This window comes from Syngnathoides biaculeatus, chromosome 16 (assembly GCF_019802595.1).
Source record: "Syngnathoides biaculeatus isolate LvHL_M chromosome 16, ASM1980259v1, whole genome shotgun sequence".
In the NCBI taxonomy this organism is placed as follows: Eukaryota; Metazoa; Chordata; class Actinopteri; order Syngnathiformes; family Syngnathidae; genus Syngnathoides; species Syngnathoides biaculeatus.
In genome coordinates this window covers 15,569,610-15,594,997 of record NC_084655.1, presented here as the reverse complement: position 1 = coordinate 15,594,997, position 25,388 = coordinate 15,569,610, and the positions used below count along the sequence as shown (strand labels likewise).

The window sequence follows — 25,388 nt, the reverse complement described above, 5'->3', positions numbered from 1 at the left end:
TCAGAATGTTTTTTTGAAATTTGTATAGTGTGTCCTCTTCCGTTGAATTTGCTTCCTTCACAATTATTTCCTGATCTCACTCGACCTTTCATCATATTCATTATCACCAAACTCTAAAGTGGGATCTTTTTTTTTGGGCATAATTGTTTTATTCATAAAATTGCATACAAATGAAATGAAATGATTTTTGATCTCTTGTGATGTTTTGATGCAGGTTCCACTTAACATTATCAGTTATTTTGCTTCTTGCTGTGTGCAAGATGATTTTACAAACGTAAATATATCTGGCATCATGTGATGGAGATGAGGCAGCATTTGACTCTATCACCGCTTCACATTTTAACAGCTCCGACGTAGCTCCCCCCCCCCCCCCCCGCTTCTCAGATCCATATTATATTACATTTCAGTCCCAAAGACTAGAAACATGGCACCGAGTAAGTACTGTCTAAAAGATCACAAAATGTGACCACACAAATATTAATAGACTGCACAGTTAAGCTTTTGCTCCCCTGTGAGATCAACCAAAACCTGCAGTTGTAAGAATAATCCAGAAACGGTGCTACAATGAAGTGTAAAATAAAAGACCATAGTGAGTTACAGTATATCCCAGGTATCCCAGGCACAGTTGCACAGTCTGTGCTTGACGCACAATACTCTAAACACTGAGCATGCCAGAAAATAAAAAGGCAAAACTGTGTCCGACACATTTCTTCCCTTTAAGAAGTTTCTCCGGCCCAGAAAGGGCACCTTAAAACCAGAAGTAAACAAGCTCTTTTCCTCAAAATGCGCAATACTGGTCCCCCAGTCAAAGCTTCTGCTGTGCTGACACACCCTTCCAGTAATCCAGGATGTCGTGCAGGTCCTCACCTTTAGCGAATTGCACCTTTTTTCGAAGGGCATTACCGGCCGTCACGTAACAGGCCTCGTCGCGCTGGCCTTTACGGTAGGGACGAAAGCGCTCCCAGATCCTCAGTGTGCTCTCCGATGAGTACTCTGGGCTGGAGGAGTAGCCAGAGTAACTGGAATGGTGGCGAGATGGCGAAAGCTGGGAATAAGATGCTGCATCCTTACGGGAGCGCGACAGAGGCTTTAGGAAGGAAACCTTCTGGGCTGGGGAACCCTGATGGGAGCCATCGTAGTAAAGAGCTGGGACAGAGTGGCGGTGCTCTGAGCAGTGGTAGTCCTGCTGCACCTCCAACTGCTGCTGTTGTTGCGTCTGTTGGTGATAATGGTGCGGATTTTGGTTTTCTTGCGCACCAACACCACCACTGTCGCAACCACCACCACCCCCTCCAGCGCAACTCATACTCCCCACTAATGGCAGTCTTTCCAAGGGCTCCCCACAGCCCACAGGACTGGCACGGTCTTGGTACTGTTGTTGTTGATTGCAGGCATCTGGACTCCTTGGCTCTGGAACATCCAAGCTATATACACAAGCCCCTCCACGTTCCCTTTCCCGACCGACTGATCCACAAGAGGCAGTGCTGCTCTGTTTCTTGACAGCATTTACAATCACCACAGCTGCATCTGCGCTCATTTGCCGCTGAATGGGGCGTACGGCATTGGCTGGTGGAGGCGGCCTGTAGGGAGGCGTGACAACAAACCCACCACCACTGATTCCTGGGCGCTCAGACAGTGGAGTATTCAAAGCAGGGAGTGGGAGCGGGGGCGGAGGTGGGATTTTGTTCACTTGGCATGATTCAGACATCCCTTGAGAAAGTGTTATCAAGCCATGAGTCATAGCGGATGTGCTGTTTGGGTGTGGGGGGGTAGGGTTGGAGGACGGTGTGGGATTTGGGGAAGAGCCCGAACCTGCAACAGCCGCTGCATCCAGCTTCAGTGCATCAATGCAGTTGTTTATAATTTGGTTGACTTTGTCCACCTCCATGGCGATGGTCGAAATCTCTGATGCAGAACCGTGTCCATCGTCATCCGAGTCATCCCCAACATCAGTGCCGTCGTCGTCCCTTAAATCTTCCCCACGCATACCTGCAAGCCCGCTATCTCCGGCGAGCCTCTCAATCCCTCCCCCTCCACTTCTGATATCCATGTAGTTTCCTTTACTTGTCATTGCCTCTGAAAAGGCAGTGGCCATTTTTTCAACCTGGGGAATAGAGGAAAGTCGCGAGGAACTCGTGTTAGCTGAGTGAAGCATTCCAGAGCTAGAGGAAGTAGACATGGGAAGCTTGCCCCCATGATGGTGGTGATATTGGTGGTGTTCTCTGGAGTGTTCCTGAAGCTTGTGGACTGCTGCGGGATCATTTGCGACTGCTGCAGCCACCTCAGGCCCGTAACGCATTTCCAGTATCGTTTTCTTTACACATATAGATTTCTTCTTTTCGTCATGCATGCGTTTCTTACGTAAACAGTAATAGACAAACCCCAAAACGATGAGCATGCCAAAGAGACATCCCACAATGGTCATGATGTAGTGCGTCGTGGTTGAAGGCGTGGGGAGTATGTTGTTTGGATTTTGAGAACGGGTGGAGAATTGGAGGCATGTGTGGTTGTATCGTTGGGAGTTACGAATGGATGCCACGCAGAAAGTGTAGTTGGTGTGCGGTTTGAGCTTGTTGAGGGTGATCATTTCCTTCTTGTTCTTCAGAGTCATAACATCAGACACATAAGTGTGGTTGTATTGTGTTAGTATATACATTTTGCTAAAGGGTTTCGGAATCTGGACGAGGAGAGAGGCCGAGGACAAGGACACCTGATGGAGCTTGATACTGGGGATGAAGCTGTTTTCTGTGGATGTGGAGGTGTTGGGCTGGTGGTAAGGTCCCACACCGCCGAATATTTCAGGGCCAATTCCAGACGGACCATCCAGGTCTGGCGGAAGGGACGTCATTCCAGGAATCATCACTCCATCTCTACAGTGGGAGTACAAGATGTTTTTGGCATTTCGACCAGCGTGACCGGCCGCGATGGGGCTCAGTAGGGGAAAGCCAAACATCTCCCGAGGCGTCTCACACTGGAGACGATCGTAGGTGTGGGTGACGTTGTTAAAGGATTCCAGCCAGATTAGAAAGCTGTAAAGATCGCACCCGCAATGGAATGGATTTGCTGCTAGTTCACAAACCATTAGGCGATTGAGAACAGTGAAGGTCGATGGATCAATGCGGGCAAGTTTGTTAGACGACAGATCAATGCTGCTAAGGCTGGGGCACTCCCACAATGCATTGCTGGCAATAACTTCAATGAGGTTGTGTTGGAGGAACAGACATTGCATGCGGCCAAGCCCTCTCATCATACCCTCGGTCAGGTTGGTCAGCTTGTTGTAGCCCAGTTGAAGAACCTAAGAGACAAAATCATGTATGAATACCAAAATATGGCCTAATGTAGTGATTCTCAACTGGTGGGTCGGGAACCAAGCACGGGTTCATTATGGGTGGGTCAAAGACAGGTAGCAAAAAAATACACGGAGGGCATACCTTGGTTTGTGACGGCACTGATTAATGATATTTTTTTCATTTGATTGCTTGATGTTCATCGGTTTTACTAAATACATATAAAGATTAATATTCTCCGAAAAAGACCAGTGCCAATATATATATTATACATGTGCTTACATGTTTACTGTTAATATTCAGTTTCTTAACAGGGTAGGCCAGGGCTCAGCAACCTTTTTGAGGCTGAGGGCTACTTCGTGAGCACCGATCGTATGAAGGGGCTACGTGACCTATTTGTGGCAAATTTCAGACTCAGTTCATTACACGTACATAAAATATTTTTGTTTTAATTTATTGTAGTAAATGACATTACAGGTATTTTAAAATTTAAATTCACGTAAGCAAGTCAGATTCAGAATTTAAAGCACAAATAATAGTAACAATTTGTGGCCTGTGGTATTTTTAGAACATACCTCGCGGGCGCCTTATATGGTCCTCGCGGGCTACCATTCGCCCGCGGGCACCGCGTTGGTGACCCCTGAGGTAGGTTTTAGGCAGGTTGGCAAAAGACAGTTTGAACACGAAAGAAAAATATATATTTTTCTCCATTAAAAACAACTTATTTGCTGTTCTAAACTAAAAATGTGGGTCGCAACTTAGCGACATCAGGAAAATGTGGGACCCTGGATGACACCAGTTGAGAACCATTGACCTAATACACTGCGGTGGTGTGGTTTGTGTTGTCATATTTTAAAATGTTTCTCATCACCTGGAGGTTAGCCTGCCCCGAAAAGGCGCCGTCTTCGATGTAGCTGATTTCATTCTTGGTGAGGTTGAGGTCTGTGAGGTTGGTAAAGCGGTACATTGAGTTTAAGTGCACCGCTTTCAGCTTGTTCTCATTGAGTCTCAAGTCGTGGACAGTGTTGTTGATGTGTTGTGGAATGGTCTCGTACGGCGGCTGGTTCTGACTGCAGATAGCCAGCCACACGTAACCTTTGTCCCCTTCAATGAGCCAGCAGTCCCCGTTGACCACGCTGGGAAAGCGGGTGGCAATTAGGAGGGCGGAGAGAATAACAATGAAACCCGAAGTGGAGGAAAGACTCTGCATGATGAAGATGAAAGAGGGGATGTTGGTCTAATCGGGAGGACAAATGCAAGGGCAGGCCCCAAGGAAGGGTGTGTTTTGTTAGACAAAAGAAAGTAGCAAAGGTGTCAGGGAAGGACTGTGGCAGAGGAGGAGGAGGAGCAGGAGGAGGGTCTGTGTCGGGTACGGAAGAAAAGGTTTATAATGCCAGTCGCAGCTTTAGGCCTATCATGGTTGATTAACAATTCACCCGGGTTATGCCATATTTTAGTGGGCTGCAGTGAGGGGAGTCACAGCTCGTCTTCATGCTCTCTCAGGACCTCAGTTCTGTGGGGACAGCAGAAGAAAAAAAATGCATACGTTAAATAAAGGGCGTATATATTTTATGACTTAATTTTAAGAAGATTTCCATAAAAATTGTATCGGCTTTGTGAAGGTTACGTCTGCCTCAGTTTATTTCTGTGCAACTGTCTTTGTTGGAATAAACTGCAGGATTCCTCCCACTGAGTTAGTGCAGAAAGCTAACGATTGGGATGAAAAGTCAAACAACTGTAAATATAAAGATACAAAAATATATATTGTTTGTACTATACGAAAAAGATTATTATCAATACATATAATCCAGCTGTCCATTTTCTATGCAGCAAACCCTTTTCAGGGTTGTGGAGAGATGAAGCCAACCCACGGGGAAAGTACAGAAGTCAGCCACGATATTATCAATGACGAAACAGTTATAGTGATTGGAAAAAAAAAAAGAGATTTAAGTACGAAAAAGTAACAAGAGAACACCCAGAAACAAGAGCATGTAAACCCACAGTCAAGATTTGAACCACTTCATTCTGACTGCGAGGAAGACTCCCCAATTACAAACTATGCCACCCTCATTAACAGTCTTTTTAATATTTGCTGCTTTGGTGCAAAAGAAACGTCGGATCTAAGTGATTTGATTCTCTTAGTAAGAACCAAGACAGTCGACATTCAGTTATTGATTTTAGAGGCGACAAATGTTTAAGCTTTGCAATTGTTGTTCAGTGTTTCCTGCACTCTGGTAGGTGAAGTATGTACATTATACAGAAGAATGCAATAACCCCGCTCCGATCTAATTACAGTCCAAACGAAATTTATAGATCTGCCTGTTTTCCAATCGGCGCTGGACGTTTCCATCGTTATTATTGTTTATGGCAACCTTTTACTGCGTCCGTACTCCATCACCCTCTCCCGTTTCGACTTACATCTAACGCAATGAGGTCATTTCAGCTTTGTTTGGCATCTGCATGTTGTTCTGCCAATTGCACCTCAGGCCGCAGAGCAAAGGACTCAGTGGCAATGATCGTTCCAAAAAAACGAGAGCACATCTTCTCCCCTCAGACATTCTTTGTTTCCTGGCGAAAAAACAAGCTCTCTATCCCATCTGCATTTCATTTGAATAGCAGTCAAGTGTTTACATAAGTGGAGGATTAGCAGCCTGTTGCATCATGATATAAATTGCCTACTTGCTCGTTGAAGCATTCCTCATAAGACATAACGTTATACAATGCTCGCACTCCCTCTCCTGTATGCCTTACCTTAATAAAGCATTCCTTTATCGACTACTTTATCGTCCATACTTTCATGTTCCATCGCTTTCATCCCACGTTCGTCTTTTACTGGCCTCTTAATTTCATTCATCATCGGATCAAATAGCGCTCCCTCTTTCACTCTGTGGAAGAGGCCACTTTTTTGTTTTTCAGTGTGTTCCAAATTCTGACACAGCACAGAACTGAACTCCTTCATGTCTATTCCCGTCCACTCTCCCCGGAGGTCCCCGTCTTCCTTTGTAATCCATTAACTACTGCAGGAAAATTGTAGTAGAGAAATAAAGGGAAGTGGTTGTTTTTATTAAAATTGTTATCTACAAATCCACCAGAAAATCAAAATTGAATAGGACAGATGAGCAAAACAATTCCTATTTAGAAACCCAACTTCCATCACATTTATTTTTCTATCCTGGCTTTGGGTGAATATCGTAACCAATGATTTGTTAAATGACAATTTTGTCTATTGTGTGAAATTGATAGTTTATGATTCAGATCCTGGACTGCTTGGCTGAAAACCAGCAGAGCCGCTGAGAATTTGCATAGCTTCAGCATGGCAAAACTCCCCTGGGTGGAATTACTTTGCTCAAAATGACACAACTGTGAAAATATAAGTTCAGAACATTCAGGATGTACCATAATTCCCAGCCCACAGAATGTACCTGGTTATAAGCCTCACCCAGTACATTTGTAAAGGAAATACCAATTGGTACATACATGGGCCGCAGCCGTGAAAAAGCCACAAGTGCCCACATTGAAACCAACATTAAAACACGAGATATTTACAAAGAAAGACAGTACACAGAGAGTTTAATGCTACCGCCACCGCGCTAACGCTAGCGGTGCGCTAACAGGGCCGGACCGGTAAAAGTCACTTCCTCGGCACATATATTCCACCGGTCTCACTCTTATCTTTTCCAGTTGAATGCCCCCTTGTGGCATTTAGAAAAAAAATGCACAAATCAGCCATATCACCACATAAGTCGCAAGGGTGAAATCGTGTGAAAAAAGTCGCGGCTTATAGGCCGGAAATTACGGTACTTGAAAATACTCCAAACAAAATAACAAAGAATCAATTCATTCATTAAGTTTTCCTTTTGTCCATCAGTCAAATCTTGTCAGATTCCCATTTCTTAGCACGATCCTCCATGCAACACATTTACAACATACATTTAGGCACCGTCGCCCATTTTAATTGTGTGAGGTTTATTTGAGGCGTGATCTAATTTTCTGGCCCACATAAATTCAGAAGGTTCACATTGGGGAGGCAGGAAGTACGGCATCTGAGCATAGTTTAGGGACATGATTACATCATTCGGAATATGGGGCATTAACAACACCTGGGAAATAACACTTACATCATTGATCCATTTCGAGCAAGTATTGAAATGTAGGACACAAAAATCAAGATTTTCTCCTTCACAACTGTAGAAGCTGTAAAAGTAGTCAAAAGATTAAAAAAATCTGTGGCAGAAATAGACAGCGTGCATACGTGGGTGTCGTTTCTTTACTGAGCGAGTTGGCCTCATCTAATCTAAGCAGGTCACTGCAGCCAAGATGGTTAAAATACTGGATGAGATGAACAGATGGCACAGAGGAGCAGCTCACTTGGACATTTCCACCCTCTTTTCACCAACCTCAGTTTTTTCCTTTTTTTAAAATAAAAGCCTTTATAGGCCACAGTCAGTGAGTGCTTAATGTTGGACTAATGACTACTTGCACTTTTAGCTGTCAGAAAGCAACTTAATTGGTTATCAGCCCACCTCGGCCATTACGCTCCGGGCCCAATCACCTCTATCAACTTGGATGCCTCCATGATGGAAGCGGCCATAAAGGGAGGCTTTGTTTTCGAGCCCATTCCATTTTCATAAGCGCCACGAGATACTTTTTAAAAAACAGCTCCATTTATGTTGGAAGGGGAAATTATCATGATGGTATAGCCGCTACCCATTCGAGAATCATGTCACAGTGGTCTTCACAAGTACAAGCATTTCACTCAGCGTCTTCAGTGTATCAAAAAAAGAAAAAAAAAATAAAAAATAAAAAATAAAACATCGTGACTGAGATAACACGGAGCCCCTTATTTAAAAAAAAAAAAAAAAAACACAATCTAAAAGTGTTCAAAATAAGCAGCAGACGTTAATTGACTTGGTTCCATATATGGAAGATGGAAGAGGCTAAGGGGTGGTGGAATTTAACACCCTACGTCAGGAATATATTTTAATGCAAAAAAAAAACAAAAACAAAAAACAATTAAACAGCAAGCCTTCTATTTGTGCTGCACAGAAGAGTTCAGTTTGGGTTTTTTCCACAAGGAGAAAGAAATGTATTCTGTTATGGTGTACTGGAGGTTATTTAGTGGATACTTGAGTTTTATTGCAAATATAACAGGTGGGAGACATAATGTATTAAGCATTAGGGTGTTCAAGGTCGAACATGAAAGCATTACGTGGTCATTAAAGTGTTGCACTTCATGAATTATTGCCAAACAAAAGTTAACTTAAAGCAAGGTTTAGGTTAATTATTTTAAAACAAGGCAAATGTATTTACATAGTGTAGTTCATACACAAAGTAACTCAATTTGCTTGACATCATTAAATAATGCATTTATAAAAAGAGAAAAAAACTGCTTATTAGCATTTGAAACAAAGACACAAAGAAAAGTAGAATTAAAATAGCGTACAGTGCAAGAAATATTATTTGAAAGTGGAAACGTTTTTAATCTGGACTTAAAAAATATTCACACCTGGTGCTGATGTCACTTCTGTTCGCAACTTATTCTATTTGTGTGCAGAATAATACAGTGAAGAAAATGAGTATTTGAACACCTGGTTATATTGCAGGTCCCATGCAAGATATCACCTCGTGGGGTCTCAATGATCCTTAGAAAGGTGAGGTATCAGCCCAGGACTACACGACAGGACTTGGTCAATGATCTGAAAAGAGCTGCGACCACCGTTTCCAAGGTGATTGTTGGTAATACACTAAGACGTCATGGTTTGAAATCATGCATGGCACGGAAGGTTCCCCTGCTTAAACCAGCACATGTCAAGGCCCCTCATAAGTTTGCCAATGACCATTTGGATGATACAGAGGAGTCATGGGATAAAGGTAGACCAAAATGGAACTTTTTGATCATAACTCCACGTGTTTAGAGGAAGACGAATGATGAGTTCCATCCCAAGAACACCATCTCTACTGCGAAGCATGGGGTGGTACCATCATGCTTTGGGGGGTGTTTTTCTGCACTGTATTAAGGAGAGGATGACCGCGGCCATGTATTGGGAGATTTTGGGGAACAACCTCTTTCCTTCAGTCAGAGCATTGAAGATGGGTTGTGGCTGGGTCTTTGAACATGACACTGACCCGAAACACACAGCGAAGAAAACCAAGGAGTGGCTCTGGAAGAAGCATATCAATGTTCTGGCGTGGACTAGACAGTCTCCAGACCTAAACCCAATAGATAATCTTTGGAGGGAGCTGAAACTCCGTGTTTCTCAGCGACAGCCCAGAAATCTGTCTGATCTAGAGAAGATCTGTGTGGTGGAGTGGGCCAAAATCCCTCCTGCAGTGTGTGCAAACCTGGTGAACAACTATAGGAAACGTTTGACCTCTGTAATTACAGACAAAGCCTACTGTAGCAAATATTAACATTTGTTTTCTCAGGTGTTCAAATACTTATTTGCAACTGTATCACACAAATAAATGGTTAAAAAAAATCATGCATTGTGATTTCTGGATTTTTCTTTTTCACAGCTAAAATGAAAATTTCAGACCCCTCCATGATTTTGAAGTGGGAGAACTTGCAATATAGCATGGTGTTCAAACACTTATTTTCTTCACTGTATCTAAATGTTAAAGAAAATCAATTCATAAACTTGTCAAGTTCAAAAACAATCTAGTGATGCAAAATATTTTGATACTAACAATAACTTTAGGCAACTTCTTTTTGAAGCAGTGTGCCTCATGAATCTTGTTAGATTGTTTGTGTGCACCTACTAGTGCAAACAGTCAGGAACATGACTGAAGTTTGGACTTTTCCTTGCACTCTCCTCACACCTCAATCGTCCCTTTTATCGATCGTCGCGCATACTGTGTAATTAGCGTTGCCAATTAAGGGTACTGCCAATGATATCGAATGTTGTTGGCATTCACATGGAATTGGTGCTCGCCTTCTGCTTCATTAGCCTCCGTGAGGACATTCTCCTCCCCACATAATAATAAGGTCCCTTGGAAATTGACTGTGACAGGTGTTGAAATTGGAATGTGTCCATACACTGAATTTTCCATCAACATGCCTCCAAGAGCACGGCCGCCACCAGCCCGAATGTGAAACGTATTTATAGCATCCATTTTGTCGTTAGCTGCGTGTTATCGCCGTGAGTCGCGTCACCCGAGAATCAAATTGGATGTGCTTGTCAAAATGCCAAATCAAAACAAAGGGAGATTTTTGTGGCGGAAACACAGCATTTGCGTCTTTTCATTGAAATCGTAATCACATTATTGTTTTTGGGTTTTTTTTTAAGTATGTTGCATAACACAAAATTCAGTAAAGACAAACATAAATTCTCATTCAGAATTAACGTCATTGAAAATAAACCACATATATTATTATGACATGTATTACCTAATAAATTGTGCAATATATTCACAAGAAATTTGAACATGGCAGGATTGTGTACTATAGTTTGGTTTTGACAAGCCTTGTGACAATAAAACCCCCCCAAAAAAACAATTCAAAAATAAATATGAACTCTTTATGCCAGTTTTTACTTCATTTTGATTAATAAACACTTTTACGACTATGAATCGTATAGGTTGTTTGGAGATGATTTAGACTTTCTTTAGGGGTGCTCAAACACGGCCCACGGCACAGTGACGTCACCCCAAGCGTCAACAGTGGCCAACATTCTGGTGCACTGATTTGAAAATGAACAAAATGCACATTAAGAAACAGGACTCCTGGCGGCAAGGTCATTAAAGGTCAAGTGTCATGAAATTGAGGATTTTTAGTATTTTATTCATGAAAAAACGCCAGCCGACATGGACCCATCGTTTTTTCCACCACAAAACATGATTTTGACATATATGCCTTTTTGTAACTCCCGCCATGAAAATCCTCTTAAGGGATTTTTTCGAGAAGAAGCAGGAAGTGACGTAAAGGGCAGGAGCGCCTTCCAGCGGACTCGTTTGTTTCTATTTGTTTTACCTGTGGGAGGCTATCTCGTTGTTCCTTCCTGTTAGCCAAAATGCCAGCTTGTTGCATTGCTGGATATTGCTCGAACACTTGGGAGGATGGACTTACCCTTCATAAGTTTCCAAGAGACCTGCTTCTTCATGAAAAATGGATCGCACGGGTGCAAAAGACGAGAGCTTCCTGGGTTCCAAATGACGGTGTGTATACAGCTACTAAAATATATAATAGTTTGGGGCGGACCACGCAATCGGTCTCTCATAACGTAACAAAATATCCTTGTACGCATGGCAGGCGTGCTAAATGTGTTGATGTGCATGTCGGACGGCTTCTGTGTTGGGCTTGCCGGCGAAGGCTGCTGCGTTGGCTCGCCAGCAAAGGGTGGCGCGTCGGCTCGCAGACGCTGCCGACAATGGCGCACTCAGCTGCGTGCGACAACAACGCCGTAAAGTGCCTTGGCTCAGCGGTGTTTTTCATCGCAGACGGCGGCGGCTATGAACAACACCGTAAAGCAGCCCGGCTTGGCGCCAAGATAAGCCACCTCGGCGACGAAAATGAGCCACCCCGGCCGACAAGGCCAGCGGCTAGCTCGGCCTTCCCTGCCCTTGCCCGGCGCCGCGATGGCTCATCTCCACCACGGAAGGGGATCGGACTGGGGAGCCTGGTTGGCCATGATCGCATACCATCTAAATATGGCTCGAAACAATTGGGTAATATTGCCCCGGCCTCTTCACTCGGTTGTGAGATGTTTTCTTCTTCGAAAAGAGCTTCCGTGTCACAAGGGGCGTGTTCGTCTCCCACAGTAGGGGCCACAGCGTGTTTTCAATGGCGAATGTCGCGGTGTGACGTAATGAACGGACGATGCAGGCAATATGGCTACCACTTGGATGTCGAATGACACTTCCGCAACTTTGCGCATGGTATGACGCACTCTCCACTCATATTTATTTTTTCGTGTAGACATTGAAGTGAATAATGTTATATGTATTTTTCATTACAATATCAATTTTAGAATGTTTATATGGATGACACTTGACCTTTAAGGAAACCAAAGCCAAAGACCTGGCAAAGTAAGGACATTTGATAATAGCCCCTTAGCATCTACCACAGCAATTTCTTGATGGATTCTTGAAAGAGTAACAAATCAAGCTTGGCAAACTACTCCTGATACATTATTTACGATTTCGTCGACACCCCAGTGATGCTTTGGGCTGGACATTTCTGGGCGTCGGCGATTAATTTTACCCTTCCCCATCTGGTTTGACACCTAAGCAATTGACTTTTATTGGCTTTATCTCACCCAACTATGAAAAAAGCCTCACAAAGGGCTTTTAAGATATTTGAATTAGGCAACAACAAAATCAACAGCCGTGTTGTAATTTGGATGTTGATCAAATACAATAGAATAATCCCACTCCTATTAGATGGAGATGGCTTTCTGAAGAATATTCCAGCTCTTTTTGGAGCGAGCCAGCTCATTTGGCTTAGCTCATTGATAAGCGCCGCTTCTTTTTGCCCCTCAAATCTCTCTCCATTCAGTACCACTTGCATTTCAATCAGTTTAGTAATACCCTGACTACTGATTGGTAATTCTGAACTTTAAATATTTGTACAGGCTCAAAAATGTTCCTTTATCTGCGCACTTGAATGTCATAACACCGAGGCAGTGAGTAAAGGATCTTAATCTTACAACCCTCCCGTAATTTGATTACAGCTCCAAAATGTAATTTTATGTAAAGCATACCGAGCCCCTGATTCCTCATCTGTTTTTACATTGTACATATTGTGCGTTTTAGCTAGCATGTTTCTCAATAGAGTTTGCTTGAGCCTGAAAATGATAAAGCAACCGACAGTCTGCAATAAAGAACTTTCTAAGGCTGCATGGTTGCTTAAAAAAATGACAACTGGGTTTCATTTATGAATCACAGTTAATTTTTGGAATGTAATCACTGACCTGTATAAAATATAACGTGCAAATTAAAAAAATAAAAAAGAAGCACCATCATCGGATGGGGCAATGCCTGATGGCCTGCCTTCACTGTGGCACTGGAATGAACCACCAACTAGTTGAACATTCACCATTTATTTTTTCCTGTGGAACCTAATTAACAACTTCTTATCTTCTATGTATGCATAATCTATGAAAAATATGTTTACAGGGGAGGTGATCGCTTACATTTTTTACACATTGCAAGCAAAATCTTCTTTTAATTTGTGAATTCAAAAATCTATGAACATATAAGGGGCAGTCCTACCATTAGGCGAGAGCCTAAGGCCCCAACATGTCCAATATTCTCCAAATAACTCATGAAAATGGTTTAATAAAGTTTTGTTTTAGTCTGAAGTCACACTAAAATGTGAAGTCTATCATGATTGTGTCATTGCTCCCTTTTTTCCTTCTCACACAATGGACTATTCTATCTTGTATGTATGTGCAGACTTTATTAAAGGTCCACTGACAGGAAAAGCATGATTTTTAGCATGTCTTAAAAAAAAAAAAAAAAAAAAAAGGCAGCCAGAATGGACACATTCATTTTTCACCACACAAAAGGATTTTGACGTATATGGCTTTTTGTAATTCCCGCCATGAAAGATTTGTACAAGGATTTGTTTCGGAGAAGAAGCAGGAAGTGACGTTATCAGCAGACGCCCTCTCAGGGGGGGGCTCGTGTGTTTTTACCAGTTTTACCAACGGGAAGGTAGGTCTTTGTTCCTTTGTGTTAGCCAAATTGCTGGCTTGTTGTATTGCTGGATATTGTTCGAGGATGGCTTTACTCTTCACATTTTTCCAAAAGACCCGGTTCGTCATGAAAAATGGATTGCACAGGTGCAAAGGACGAGAGATTCGCGGGTTTCAAATGATAGGTAGGTGTGTATAGAGCTACTAAAAAAAATATATATATATCGTGGCGCTGAGCCGGACCGCTTTACGGCGTACATCGCTCGCGGCTGAGTATGCTACATACTGTCATACATACTGCCGGGGAGTCTGTTGTTAGTTGGAAGTGATTCGCATATCATCTAAATATGGCTCGAAACAATTGGGTAATATTGCCCCGGTCTCTTCACTCGATTGTGAGATGTTCTCTTCTTCGAAAAGAGCTTCCGTATCAGAAGGGGCGTCGGAAAAAATCTGAAAATCTCTGTTGTTCCTCTCTTATAGCCGGTACCACGATATGTTTTCAACGACGAATGTGCCAGTGTGACGCCTGCTGATTATTTTGCAGTCAATATGGCTACCACTTGGATGTTGAGTTCCGCAACTTTGCGCAGGGATGACACGCGCTCCTCTCATATTTATTTTTTCGTATAGGCATTGAAGTGAATAATGTTATATGTATTTTTCATTACAATATCTATTTTAGAATGTTTATAGGCGTGACAGCAGCCCTTCAAGGAAAATGCTCACAGTTGTGAGTTTGAAGCCGAGCTCTCCTTGTGGAAAGGAAGAGGAGAAGGTGAGAAGAAGGGAAATAATTTTTTTTTAAAGTCAAAACTACAAAAGGTCTTTGAACTTTTTTCACTGTGAAAAATATCGCCAGCGACGACAAGAGCCACACGTTATTATATATAGCGCTGCTGTCAGTCAATGTCACCCGAGCAGGATGCGGTGGACAAGAAGTGGAGAGTGACACAAGTGAGATGAGTCATTTGTTTGATATTTAGCTCTCAAGAAGGGTTTTAAGGACTTACCTAGCTCAGGAAAGCAGACAATTGTCTCAAATTTATATAATGTTCGAAATCTTGTGTGATAAACATTACATCAGTCCATCCATCCATTTTCATTAGAGTCGTGAGCATGCAAAATATTGCATATACTGTAAAACATTTGTATGACTGGTATCTTACGCTGTCAGATACTTGTAACAGATTTTAAAAGGTGAAAATAAAAGTTTTGACAGTGCAGTACACGTATGTGGAGGACCACATGATGAATGTATGGCCAAATGCTCCTGGTGTTTAAGGAAATGTTTTTCTGACGGAATAATTAAGAAAGCTACGGAGACCCTAAAGAGACATTGAAAATAAAAAAAAACAACTAACTGGTTTCTCATTTTAATGATAAACTTACTCATTGTAATGAGTAAATTGTAATGAGTAACTAATCAATTGCATGTGTGCATGTATAAAAGACCCTTATTCAGGGAGCGACTGCTAGCAGGTAAAAAAGCTACGACTACCTGAACACAGGAATCTACCGCAAGCAGTTAAATAAGCTACGACGCATAGATAGCCATTTTTCGACACCCTCATTGTAATGAGTAAATTACTCATGAGTTACAATGAGTAACTTATTCACGAGTACTCATCACAATGAGTAACTTACTCATGACTAACTTACTCATTGTAATGAATATGTTTGTCATTGTAATGAGTATGTTTCTCATTGCAATGAGTAACTAATCCATTGCGTATGTGCATGTATAAAAGACCCTTATTCCTTATTCAGGAAGCTACCGCTAGCAGGTAAATAAGCTATGACCCATAGGTAGCCGTTTTTTGACACGTGAGTAAGTGAGTAAGTTACATTACAATGACATTCCAATGAGTAACTTACTCATTACAGTGAGTAACTTACTCATCACAATGAGAAAACAGTTCTTTTTTTTTTTTTTCAATATCCCTTTAGGGGCTCCGTAGAAGGAAGTCCTGTCTTTATTGTTTTTTTTTTTGTTTTTGTTTGTTTGTTTGTTTTTACAAAGCGGTATGAAATAAACAAAATGAGAAGGAGGGAGCAGAGGGAGAAAAGAGAGGAGGAGATGGGCAGCCGTCCTCATTCTCTTTTCAAGCCCCCCCATGCTCTCTCTGTAGCCGAAACTTGAAAAAGCAGATTATGAGGAGGGTCTTTCAGTCAGATTCAGTAAATTTCCATGAGGAAAAGATTCACACACATCCCAGCCAGCTGCATCCTTATCAGAAGACGGCAGACAAAACAATAGCTTACTGTTCCTGGCTCAGCAAAGTTACAGAGGAAGTGTCATGGGGCTATAAAACATGAATTATATGTAAATGCTATATGTTGTTTCCAATGTACAAGCTACGTTAATGCACATTTAAAAAAAATGATTAAAAGTAATTCCTCAATTTATTAGAGTTGATTTGATATGCAACATGCAATAGGCAACATTGTTTGCCAACTTGGCGGTTCGTTCATCTGCATATGACAATTTTGGTCACAGAATATTGGTCTAAACGTATCTTTGGTGGGACCACGGCTAATTCCATTGCAGTAAGTGGACTGGATGTCCAACGCGATCTGGGTAAAGTTGATCGAAGCGTAGGCAGACAAATGCGAGCTCAGCGGACATGTGGTGGGTCAGACATATTTTAATCATGAAAAAGTTAATAGCCTGCGTCGCACCCTCATTTTAGGAATCAGTTCATTAAACATATTATTATCATCATTGCTATACCTTTGAAAATCATCCCACTGGCTGTTGCAGAGCTGGGGGGACTTATGGGGGGGATGATGGGGCTGGGGTGCGGTCTCCAAGTTCTCAACGTACTACAGTGAAGAAAATAAGTACCCTGCTATATTGCAACTTCTCCCACTAAGAAATCATGGAGGGGTCTGAAATTTTCATCGTAGGTGCATCTCCACTGTCTGAGAGATAATCTAAAAAATCACAACGTATGATTTTTTTAATGATTTATTTATGTGATACAGCCGCAAATAAGTATTTGAACACCCGAGAAGACCTACGTTAATATTTGGTTCAGCAGCCTTTGTTTACAGAGGTCAAACATTTCCTATAGTTGTTCACCAGCTTTGCACACACTGCAGGAGGGATTCATGATGCTACCACCCCCATGCTTCACAGTGGAGATGGTGTTCTTGGGACGGAACTCATCATTTGTCTTCCTCCAAACACGGTTAGTGGAATGATGACCAAAAATTTCCATTTTGGCCTCATCTGAGCACAAAACTTTCTCCAGCAGTGGAACCTTCCATGCCATGCATGATTTCAAACCATGACGTCTTAGTGTGTTACCAGCAGTCAGTCACCTCAAAAACTGTGGTCCCAGATCTTTTCAGGTCATTGACCATGTCCTGTCGTGTAGTCCTGGGCTGATTCCTCACCTTTCTACGGATCATTGAGACCCCACGAGGGGATATCTTGCATGGGGCTCCACTCCGATTGAGATTGACTGTCATGTTAAGCTTCTTCCATTTTGTAATGATTGCTCCAACAGTGGATCTTTTTTCAAGAAGGTGCTTGGAAATTTCTCCGTAGCCCTTTCCAGCCGTGTGGAGTTGTACAATTTTGTCTCTGGTGTCTTTGGACAGCTCTTTGGTCTTGACCATGTTACAAGTTTAAGTCTTTCTGATTGTATGGGGTGGACAGGTGTCTTTATGCATCTAACGACCTCACACAGGTGGATCTGATTCAGGATAATACATGGAGTGGAGGTGGACTTTTAAAGGCGGACTAACGGGTCTTTGAGGGTCAGAATTCTAGCTGATAGACAGGTGTTCAAATACTTATTTTCAGCTGTACCACACAAATAAATCGTTACAAAAAAATCATACATTGTGATTTATGGATATTTATTTTTAGATGATCTCACTGACATTGGACATGCACTTACAATGAAAATTTCAGACCCCTCCATGATTTCTAAGTGGGAGAACTTGCAATATAGCAGGGTGTTCAATTATTTTCTTCACTGTATAGATTTGCAAGTGCAAGTCAATACAGTTCAACAAGATGTGGTACTGTCACATCAAATATCAACACAGCAAAATGAGTACAGTTACATAAATGGTACAGTCCACTTTGTACTTCTAAATCAGACAAAAGAGGCTCAAGCATTTCCTCTTCCTCTTCCCTTCTTATCCAAGAGTGTCTCGCCCACTCACTGATCCTCCTGCATTTTTCCTCTTACACCCCCCTGACAAAAGTTTTGATCTTGCTGTCCCTCGATTTCCTCCAGTTTGTCTACAGCTGTCGTCTCCCTCGCTGGGCTTCTGCCCGTCCATCTGCCCGTTGTATTATTGTTCCTCTCCACAATGCCGTGGTCCGGGGCCGGCTCCCCCGGGAGCCTGGAGTGTCGTGTAGACAGGTTGAGGCTGTGAGCAAAGCCCTCTTTCCTCTTCACTTCACATGGCACTTCCAGATGAAACCAACGCTGCTACAGACAGATGAGGCTCCTCTGAGAGTATCACCACAGGAAGAAGTGTGCTAAAAGCAGCTGTACTACACGTCAGTAAGTATTGGCACCGCTGGACAAATTGCTGCTTCCTTAAGCTCCGGCAAGCTTAAATATTCCTTTTTTTGATGCTCTCGGCCCACGTATTGTATACTTTCACAACACTACTGCGTACATATTAGCATTTTGAACGGCTCACCTTAATTCGCATCTCTCAGGCAGGGTAAGGGGGATATAAATAAATAAGATGCATACATAAATAAAAGAGGAAGACAAGAACAGAAAAGCTGAAATAAATGAAGGGGCAGCAAAAGTGCTAGATCTGGTGAGGTGTTGGTTTGTGCTCCCATTTTCATATGATGCGCCCCAACCGCTGCATGACAAATCAGCTTGAAAGCATCACGTTATCACGAGGGCGGCGGAATGCAAGTGGGCGACTTTTTTTTTTTTCCTTCAACGCTCTTCATTAGTCGCATTACTTCACAACCCAGAAAATAACCAATTGAACCGTATTCATGTTGTCGTTTACTGCATTGTTCTTTGTCAGAACTGCTGCTTTCCAAAATGTTGTCCGTCAAAATTCTGGTTGTGTTTTTTTTCCCCCTGACTGTACTTAACAGTTCAATCCACACTACTGACTTTTATAGATGTAAAATATGATAGAATGTGAAATATGTGTGACCGAGGTGCTACAGGAGGGAAATGAATATGTCCATCTGCATCCACTGCTTGTTTGGCTCTACATCTGTGTTTTTTTCCTTGTCCAATACCAATATCTGCAACCTCTCATGCATGACATCGTAACCATTTCCTGGATGCATCACGAAGACGAAAGAGTGCGATGAAGCGTGACGGAGAAATGGCCCTGAGGTCTACGATTAAATGGAGCAGAGCCCCGAACCTCCCGTCGCAAACAGTCCATCCCACGACCGTACCAGAATGGACATTGTGCAAGAGGGGTGATGTGGCGCCAGGGTTAAGCGCCACATCCAAATCCCTAACTGATGTTTTTAAAAGGCTGGAGGGTTGAAATTCAAGAGTCAGTCATGGCAACCGGGCGGATAGATTGTTTTTCTTTCTTTCAAAGCTAATGCTTAAAGGTCAAGTGTCATCCCGATAAACATTCTAAAATAGAATGAAAAATACATATAACATTATTCACTTCAATGTCTACACGAAAAAATAAATATGACCGGAGAGTGCGTCATTTATGTGCAAAGTTCCAGAAGTGTCATTCGACTTGCAAGTGGTCACCATATTGGCTACATTCCCTGTCCGTGACGTCACCCCCGACATTGAAAACACGCTGTGGCCCCGACTGTGGGAGACGAACAAGCCCCATCTGACATGGAAGCTCTTTTCGAAGAAGAGAACATCACACAACCGAGTGAAGTGAAGTGGAGGCAATACTGCCCCAAACTATAATTTTTTTTTTTAGTACACACCTACCTGTCATTTGTAACCCATGAAGCTCTCGTCCTTTGCACCCGTGCAATCGATTTTTCACGACAAATCAGGTCTCTTGCAAAGTTACGAAAGGTAAATCCATCCTCCCGAGTGTTCAAGCAATTGTCCAGCAATGCAACGAGCCGGCGTTTTGACTAACATGAAGGAACAACGAGCTACTTTCCCAGAGGTAAAACTAATAGAAATAAACGAGTCCACTTGAGAGTGGTCCTGCCATGTTTCCTGCTTCTTCTCGAAAACAAATCCCTCGAGAGGATTTTCATGGCAGGAGTTTAAAAAGCTGAATACGTCAAAATCATGTTTTGTGGTGAAAAAAACGCATGGGTCCATGTCGCCTGCTGTTTTTTCATTGATAACATACTAAAAATCATGCATTTCATGACAGTGCCCCTTTAATGTGGAGAAGAGTAATATGATGTGCTTGGGCAATGGGCCTCTTTTGGGAAAGGGAAAGGTAAAACAGGAGTTGAAAAGTTGAAACGGCAAATAAGATGAAGTTGGTAAAATGTCATCTTCTAGGAAATAATGCCCACATCCCCTCAAAAAACAAAAGCAAAGCAAAAAAGACACTAAGCCCAAATGTCATTTCAATAATTCATACAGTACATGAGCAATTAAGCTGTGGAAGAGGTCGAGGTCAGGACACAGAAATTCTTCCACATCCAAACATCCAATCAGGGCCCTCGCTTTGATGGCATTGCAAAACTTAGTCATTCAAAGTTCGAGCCATGAAATTGCCCAAACCATCTTGGTAAGAAAATAGTAAAATACAATTTTTGACGAGTCTTCAAACGTGAGCACACTAACTGATGAAGTAGTCCATAAAAATGTCAATATCAATTATCACTTCCATGTTTTCCAATTACTCCATTTACAACTAATAAAGTTGAAGTCTGTTGGAATCCTATTGTTATCCATCGATCCATTTGTCTTTTGCCGCTTATCCCCGCGAGGGTCGCGGGGAGTGCTTGAGTCTATCCCAGCTGTCAACGGGCAGGAGGCAGGGTACACCCTGAACTGGTTGCCAGGCAATCGGAGGCCACTCTCACAATCACACCTAGGGGCAATTTAGAGTGTCTACTTAATGTTGCATGTTTTTGGAGTGTGGGAGGAAACCGGAGAGCCTGGAGAAAACCCACGCAGGCATGGGGAGAACGTGCAAACTCCACACAGGCGGGGCCGGGATTGAACCCGAGACCTCAGAACTGAGAGCCCAATACTTTCCAGCCGCTCCACCGTGCTGCCTCCTATTGTTAAGTGTGGTTTAAATAAATGGATACCCAAGACAAAAAAAAAAAAAAAGTCACTGCTTCATAATGACAGAAAGGGTGTGAAAACCTCAACTTTTGTTCAGCTTTCTTGTATTTTTAAGATTTTGCTTCAAACAAAAAAAACCCGTCCTATTTCTGGATCAGTGAAGCCAGAAGCAGCAAAGTGGCTGGTGGGTTGCGCTTACATCACAGACCTGGTTGCAGCTTGTGGAATTTCCTTTGCAGTGCCTTTGCACTGGATAAAGCAAAGCTCCAATCAGACAGGATTTACTTCTCCAAGGGTATGCTTACAGAATTGCATTCACTAGTCTGGGTTTAATCCAATAGAAGTGAATACTGCGTATAATGTTTTTCTTCCGGAATACATTATTCATTTGCAATGCCAAAAGTTCAAGAAAACACAATTGTTTGAGAGTTGTTGTTTTATATTCATAACTTACTACAAATCAAACGTCATAAGCAGAAAGACTCACAATAGTTAAGAGTGCCGGTTTCTTGTCGGCCAATGTTGAGGACGAAGAGAACACGTCATTGATTGCAGTGTATCTCGTTCACTGCCATTGATGGCTTTACAAGTCAAACATCCATGGTCAGTGGGAAGGCTGGCAGTTAACGTGTTTTAAATATGATTTCTATTATGATGCTTTTTTTCTCTATAAGCTTCCTATGTTACTTGGGTAAATTAAGTATCCATTCATTTTCTTAGCGGCTTGTCCTCACGAGGGTTGTGGGGAGTGCTGGAGCCTCTTCCAGCTGTCAAAGGGCGAGGAGGTGGGGTACATCCTGAAATGGTTGCCAGCCAATTGCAGGGCACATCGAGACAAACAGCCGGACTCATAATTACACCTACGGGCAATTTAGAGAGTCCAATTAATGTTGCATGTTTTGGGGATGTGGGAGGAAACCGGAGCGCCTGGAGAAAATCCACGCAGGCACGGGAAAAACATGCAAACCCCACAAAGGTGGGTCCGGGATTGAACCCGGGATCTCAGAACTGTGAGGCCAACGCTTTACCAGCTGCGACACCGTGCCGCTCTAAATTAAATAATTGGAAATTATGATTAACAAGCTCACTGATGATTGTGTAATTGTTAATAGGAAATTCATTAGTATTACCAAAGAGTTACCACACTGGCCTAGTAAAACCTACATATAAAAATATCACAATAAAATATTCATATGTACACACTACGGATGTTTATGTTTAAAGTCATGACACGTGATTAAATACATGCATGACTTCTCTCTACAACACGTCATATTTTATTGCAGAAGAAGTTGTAAATGTATTTTTAATACAGTGTACATTAAATATAGATACATTTTTCATTTAAGATAAAATGAAGAACTGTTGATCAGACATTGTTAAACTGTTGAGATAAAACGAGAGTCGCTGTAAAACTATAGAGGTTTCTTACTTTAAAAAGGTATTTATTGTTGCAGGAATAAAACACAATTGTATTTGTATTTGCCAGTGATAGTATTCACATCCATGTAGCTACTGAGGAAATAGAAAAAGTGCTTTTAGGCATTGCAACATTCCTTTGGAAGCCGACCTTTCCAGAATGAATGCATCGTTGACCTATTGGTTATAGCTTTTATTGATTAGGTTTTCCATTTTCATTGTTTTAAAAGGTTAACGCAGACATGGGCACTCACTCACTGGTGGAAAACGCTCCCGTATTATATAATACAAGATTGTATGTGTTACAGTATGCAGGTTTCCTCAGGGGGACAGCAGTTTTACTCCCTACTCCGCGAGCGGTACCCAAGGTACAACTGTGTCAACAGACTTTTGTCCCTATAAAATAATGGATACCAATGCACAACTGCACGTACCCGCCGCATATTGTACGGACAGATTGCTTTACATTTAAAAGTCCCTGCCAAATGATCCCGTGGCTATGCTCTGGATCAAAGCACTGTACAATTTTCTCCATTTTTAGTGTATATGCAGCATACCCGCTTTGACCAGTCGTGCCATAACAACGCGGCTGGGGGCCCCAGAAACATAATTTCCTCTTGATCACGATGTGTGGAACCCAACAAAGCAAAATACATGTAAGAGGCAAAGGATGAGAATTATACACGGGGGCATATATTAAAAAGACTCTAGTGAAGATAAGCGGTACAGAAAATGGAAATGTATGGGTTGATAGTTAAAGGGGAAATTCACTGGTTTGCATGAACAGTGTATCCAATAGGTCATGTAATATATACCCTATTTTGACAATGTGATGTTAAATCCTCTCTCATTTAATAGCCTTTGGAGAAGATTTTTAATCGACAATTCTAAATTTTCAGGGGAGCTGCCATTTTGCGAGTCACATGACCTACGTGCACGGATGTGACGTGTACCGTGCCACAACAAAGGCTCGATTACATGGGACACCATTCATGCCAAGCCGATTTCTCTGATTTATCCTCATCTGATGAAAAAATAGCACTATCGGTTGATCATGAACATGGATGAATACTTCCATACAGATTTGAACTTGTGGCTGTAAATGTTGACTTATTCAGATGGTTCTTCGGGCGGAACGACGTGGAGTCTGACTAGTCGGAGGGCTAGGCGTGGGACATAAATGCCTAAAAAAAGGCCCCCGGAGCTCCGGGCCGGCAGGTGCGGATGTTTTTTTGGATGGGAATGACGCGGAGTCTGACGAGCGAGCTCTGGGGGCGGAGGCCATTACCCCGGGACACCGAAGCTAGGCTAAAGGCCTCCACCGCCACCGAAGCTCAGCTAACGCCCTGCCTGGATGTCGAAACTCGGCTCGTGGCCCACCGCCAGAGCTCATTGCCGCCAAAGTCGGCAGCGGAGGCCTTTTTTCCTAGCTTCGGCATCCTGGGCTAACAACCTCTGCCGCCTGGAAGCTCGGCTCGAGGATAAATCCGAGAAATCAGCGCTGGGCATAAATGGTGTCCCATGTAATGGAGCTTTTGTTGCGGCACGGTACATGTGACATCCGCGCACGTGGGTCATGTGACTCGCAAAAATGGCAGCGCCCCTGAAAATTTGTAATTGTCGATAAAAATCTTCTCAAAACACGTTTAAATGAGAGAGGATTTAACATCACATTGTCTAAATAGGGTACATATTACAAGACCTATTGGATACATTGTTAATGCAAAGCACTGGATTTCCCCTTTGAAGAACATTTTTATCTTTATAGAAAGCAGAGTACTGGCCAGCTCAGTTTAAGCGGAATGTTGCAGCACCCGATGCGCTGAAACAATGTGACTACTGCCAAACTGTGTTGCCAAAATGTATTCATCAATTGTACTTTGTTTTTTCATGGTTTTTTTGCCCTTTTTGTTCAAGACCAGTGATCTGACTGCAGCCTCCTGGCAACACAGAACAGTCGCTGGGCCATGATCAGTTCTGCCTCTGGCAATCAGTGTCAGAAATGATTTGCAGTAAACACTTAAGAAAATGAATGAACACGCATTGTTTGTGGTTCATTGTGTTGCTGCACATGACGTTGAATGTACACTTCTTCTGACTGTGTTTAAATTCAACCACGTATTCAGTTTTGGAACAAAAGCACCTCTGCCAAGAATGGATTTGTCTTTAGCAGTTTGCAGGACTAACTAAAATGTGACTGACTGGATTACAAGTGGGAAGTGTGAATGATTGTCTCTCTCTAAGTGTGTCTTGTATCCAAGTGGCGACTGCTCCAGGATGTATTTGAACTCCCCCTGTGAAGTCATCTGAAAAACACTCTAGTTCCAACATTGAAGATGGGAAGCCATATAGAAAATGACGGCAGGATGGATGATTAGCGCTCAGATCCACTGCATAAATCTTAATCTGAAAATGGCGTATGCGTACATGCGCGATTTGGCAAGGATCCTGATAATGTACTATACAGTGTCTTGATTTTCTTATTACAAACATGACATTTGGACACAATGTCATCAGTTGATGTAACATAATCCAATCAGGAGGAGGAAACAAAGGAAGAGTGCTCACTCCTCAATGGCTCTCTGATCCACAAACACAAAAGGGGGAGGAGCCTGATGTAATGCAACACCAGAGGAGGCATACAGATGTGACAAATAATGACATGCCAGACTCTTGATGAATATATATAAACGTCACCTTTGTCCTTGCCGGGGAGCCTCTTTAGTGCTGCATATATGGTTTGAATTGCATCACGCAATCCACCTCAGCTGTATGCACCGTGTGTATGATTGCACATGCATGTTTAGGACATTGCATGCAAATAGAGTGTGAAGGTGTTTAAACCATGACAG

General features: G+C 42.5%; 1 protein-coding gene across 5 annotated transcripts in view; it reads right to left on the bottom strand.

The window, feature by feature from the left end:
- Window positions 1–434: 434 nt before the first annotated feature.
- Window positions 435–25,388, bottom strand: part of LOC133514453 (protein phosphatase 1 regulatory subunit 29) — a 79,070-nt gene continuing 54,116 nt past the window's right edge. For all 5 annotated transcript variants that reach the window (XM_061846171.1, XM_061846172.1, XM_061846168.1 and 2 more), the window contains 2 exons: window positions 4,159–4,800; window positions 435–3,295 (listed from right to left, as the gene is read on the bottom strand). In XM_061846171.1, the coding sequence (XP_061702155.1) occupies window positions 806–3,295; window positions 4,159–4,497 (2,829 nt within the window). In that variant the 5' untranslated portion in view covers window positions 4,498–4,800 and the 3' untranslated portion in view covers window positions 435–805. The remainder of the gene's footprint in view (window positions 3,296–4,158; window positions 4,801–25,388) is intronic.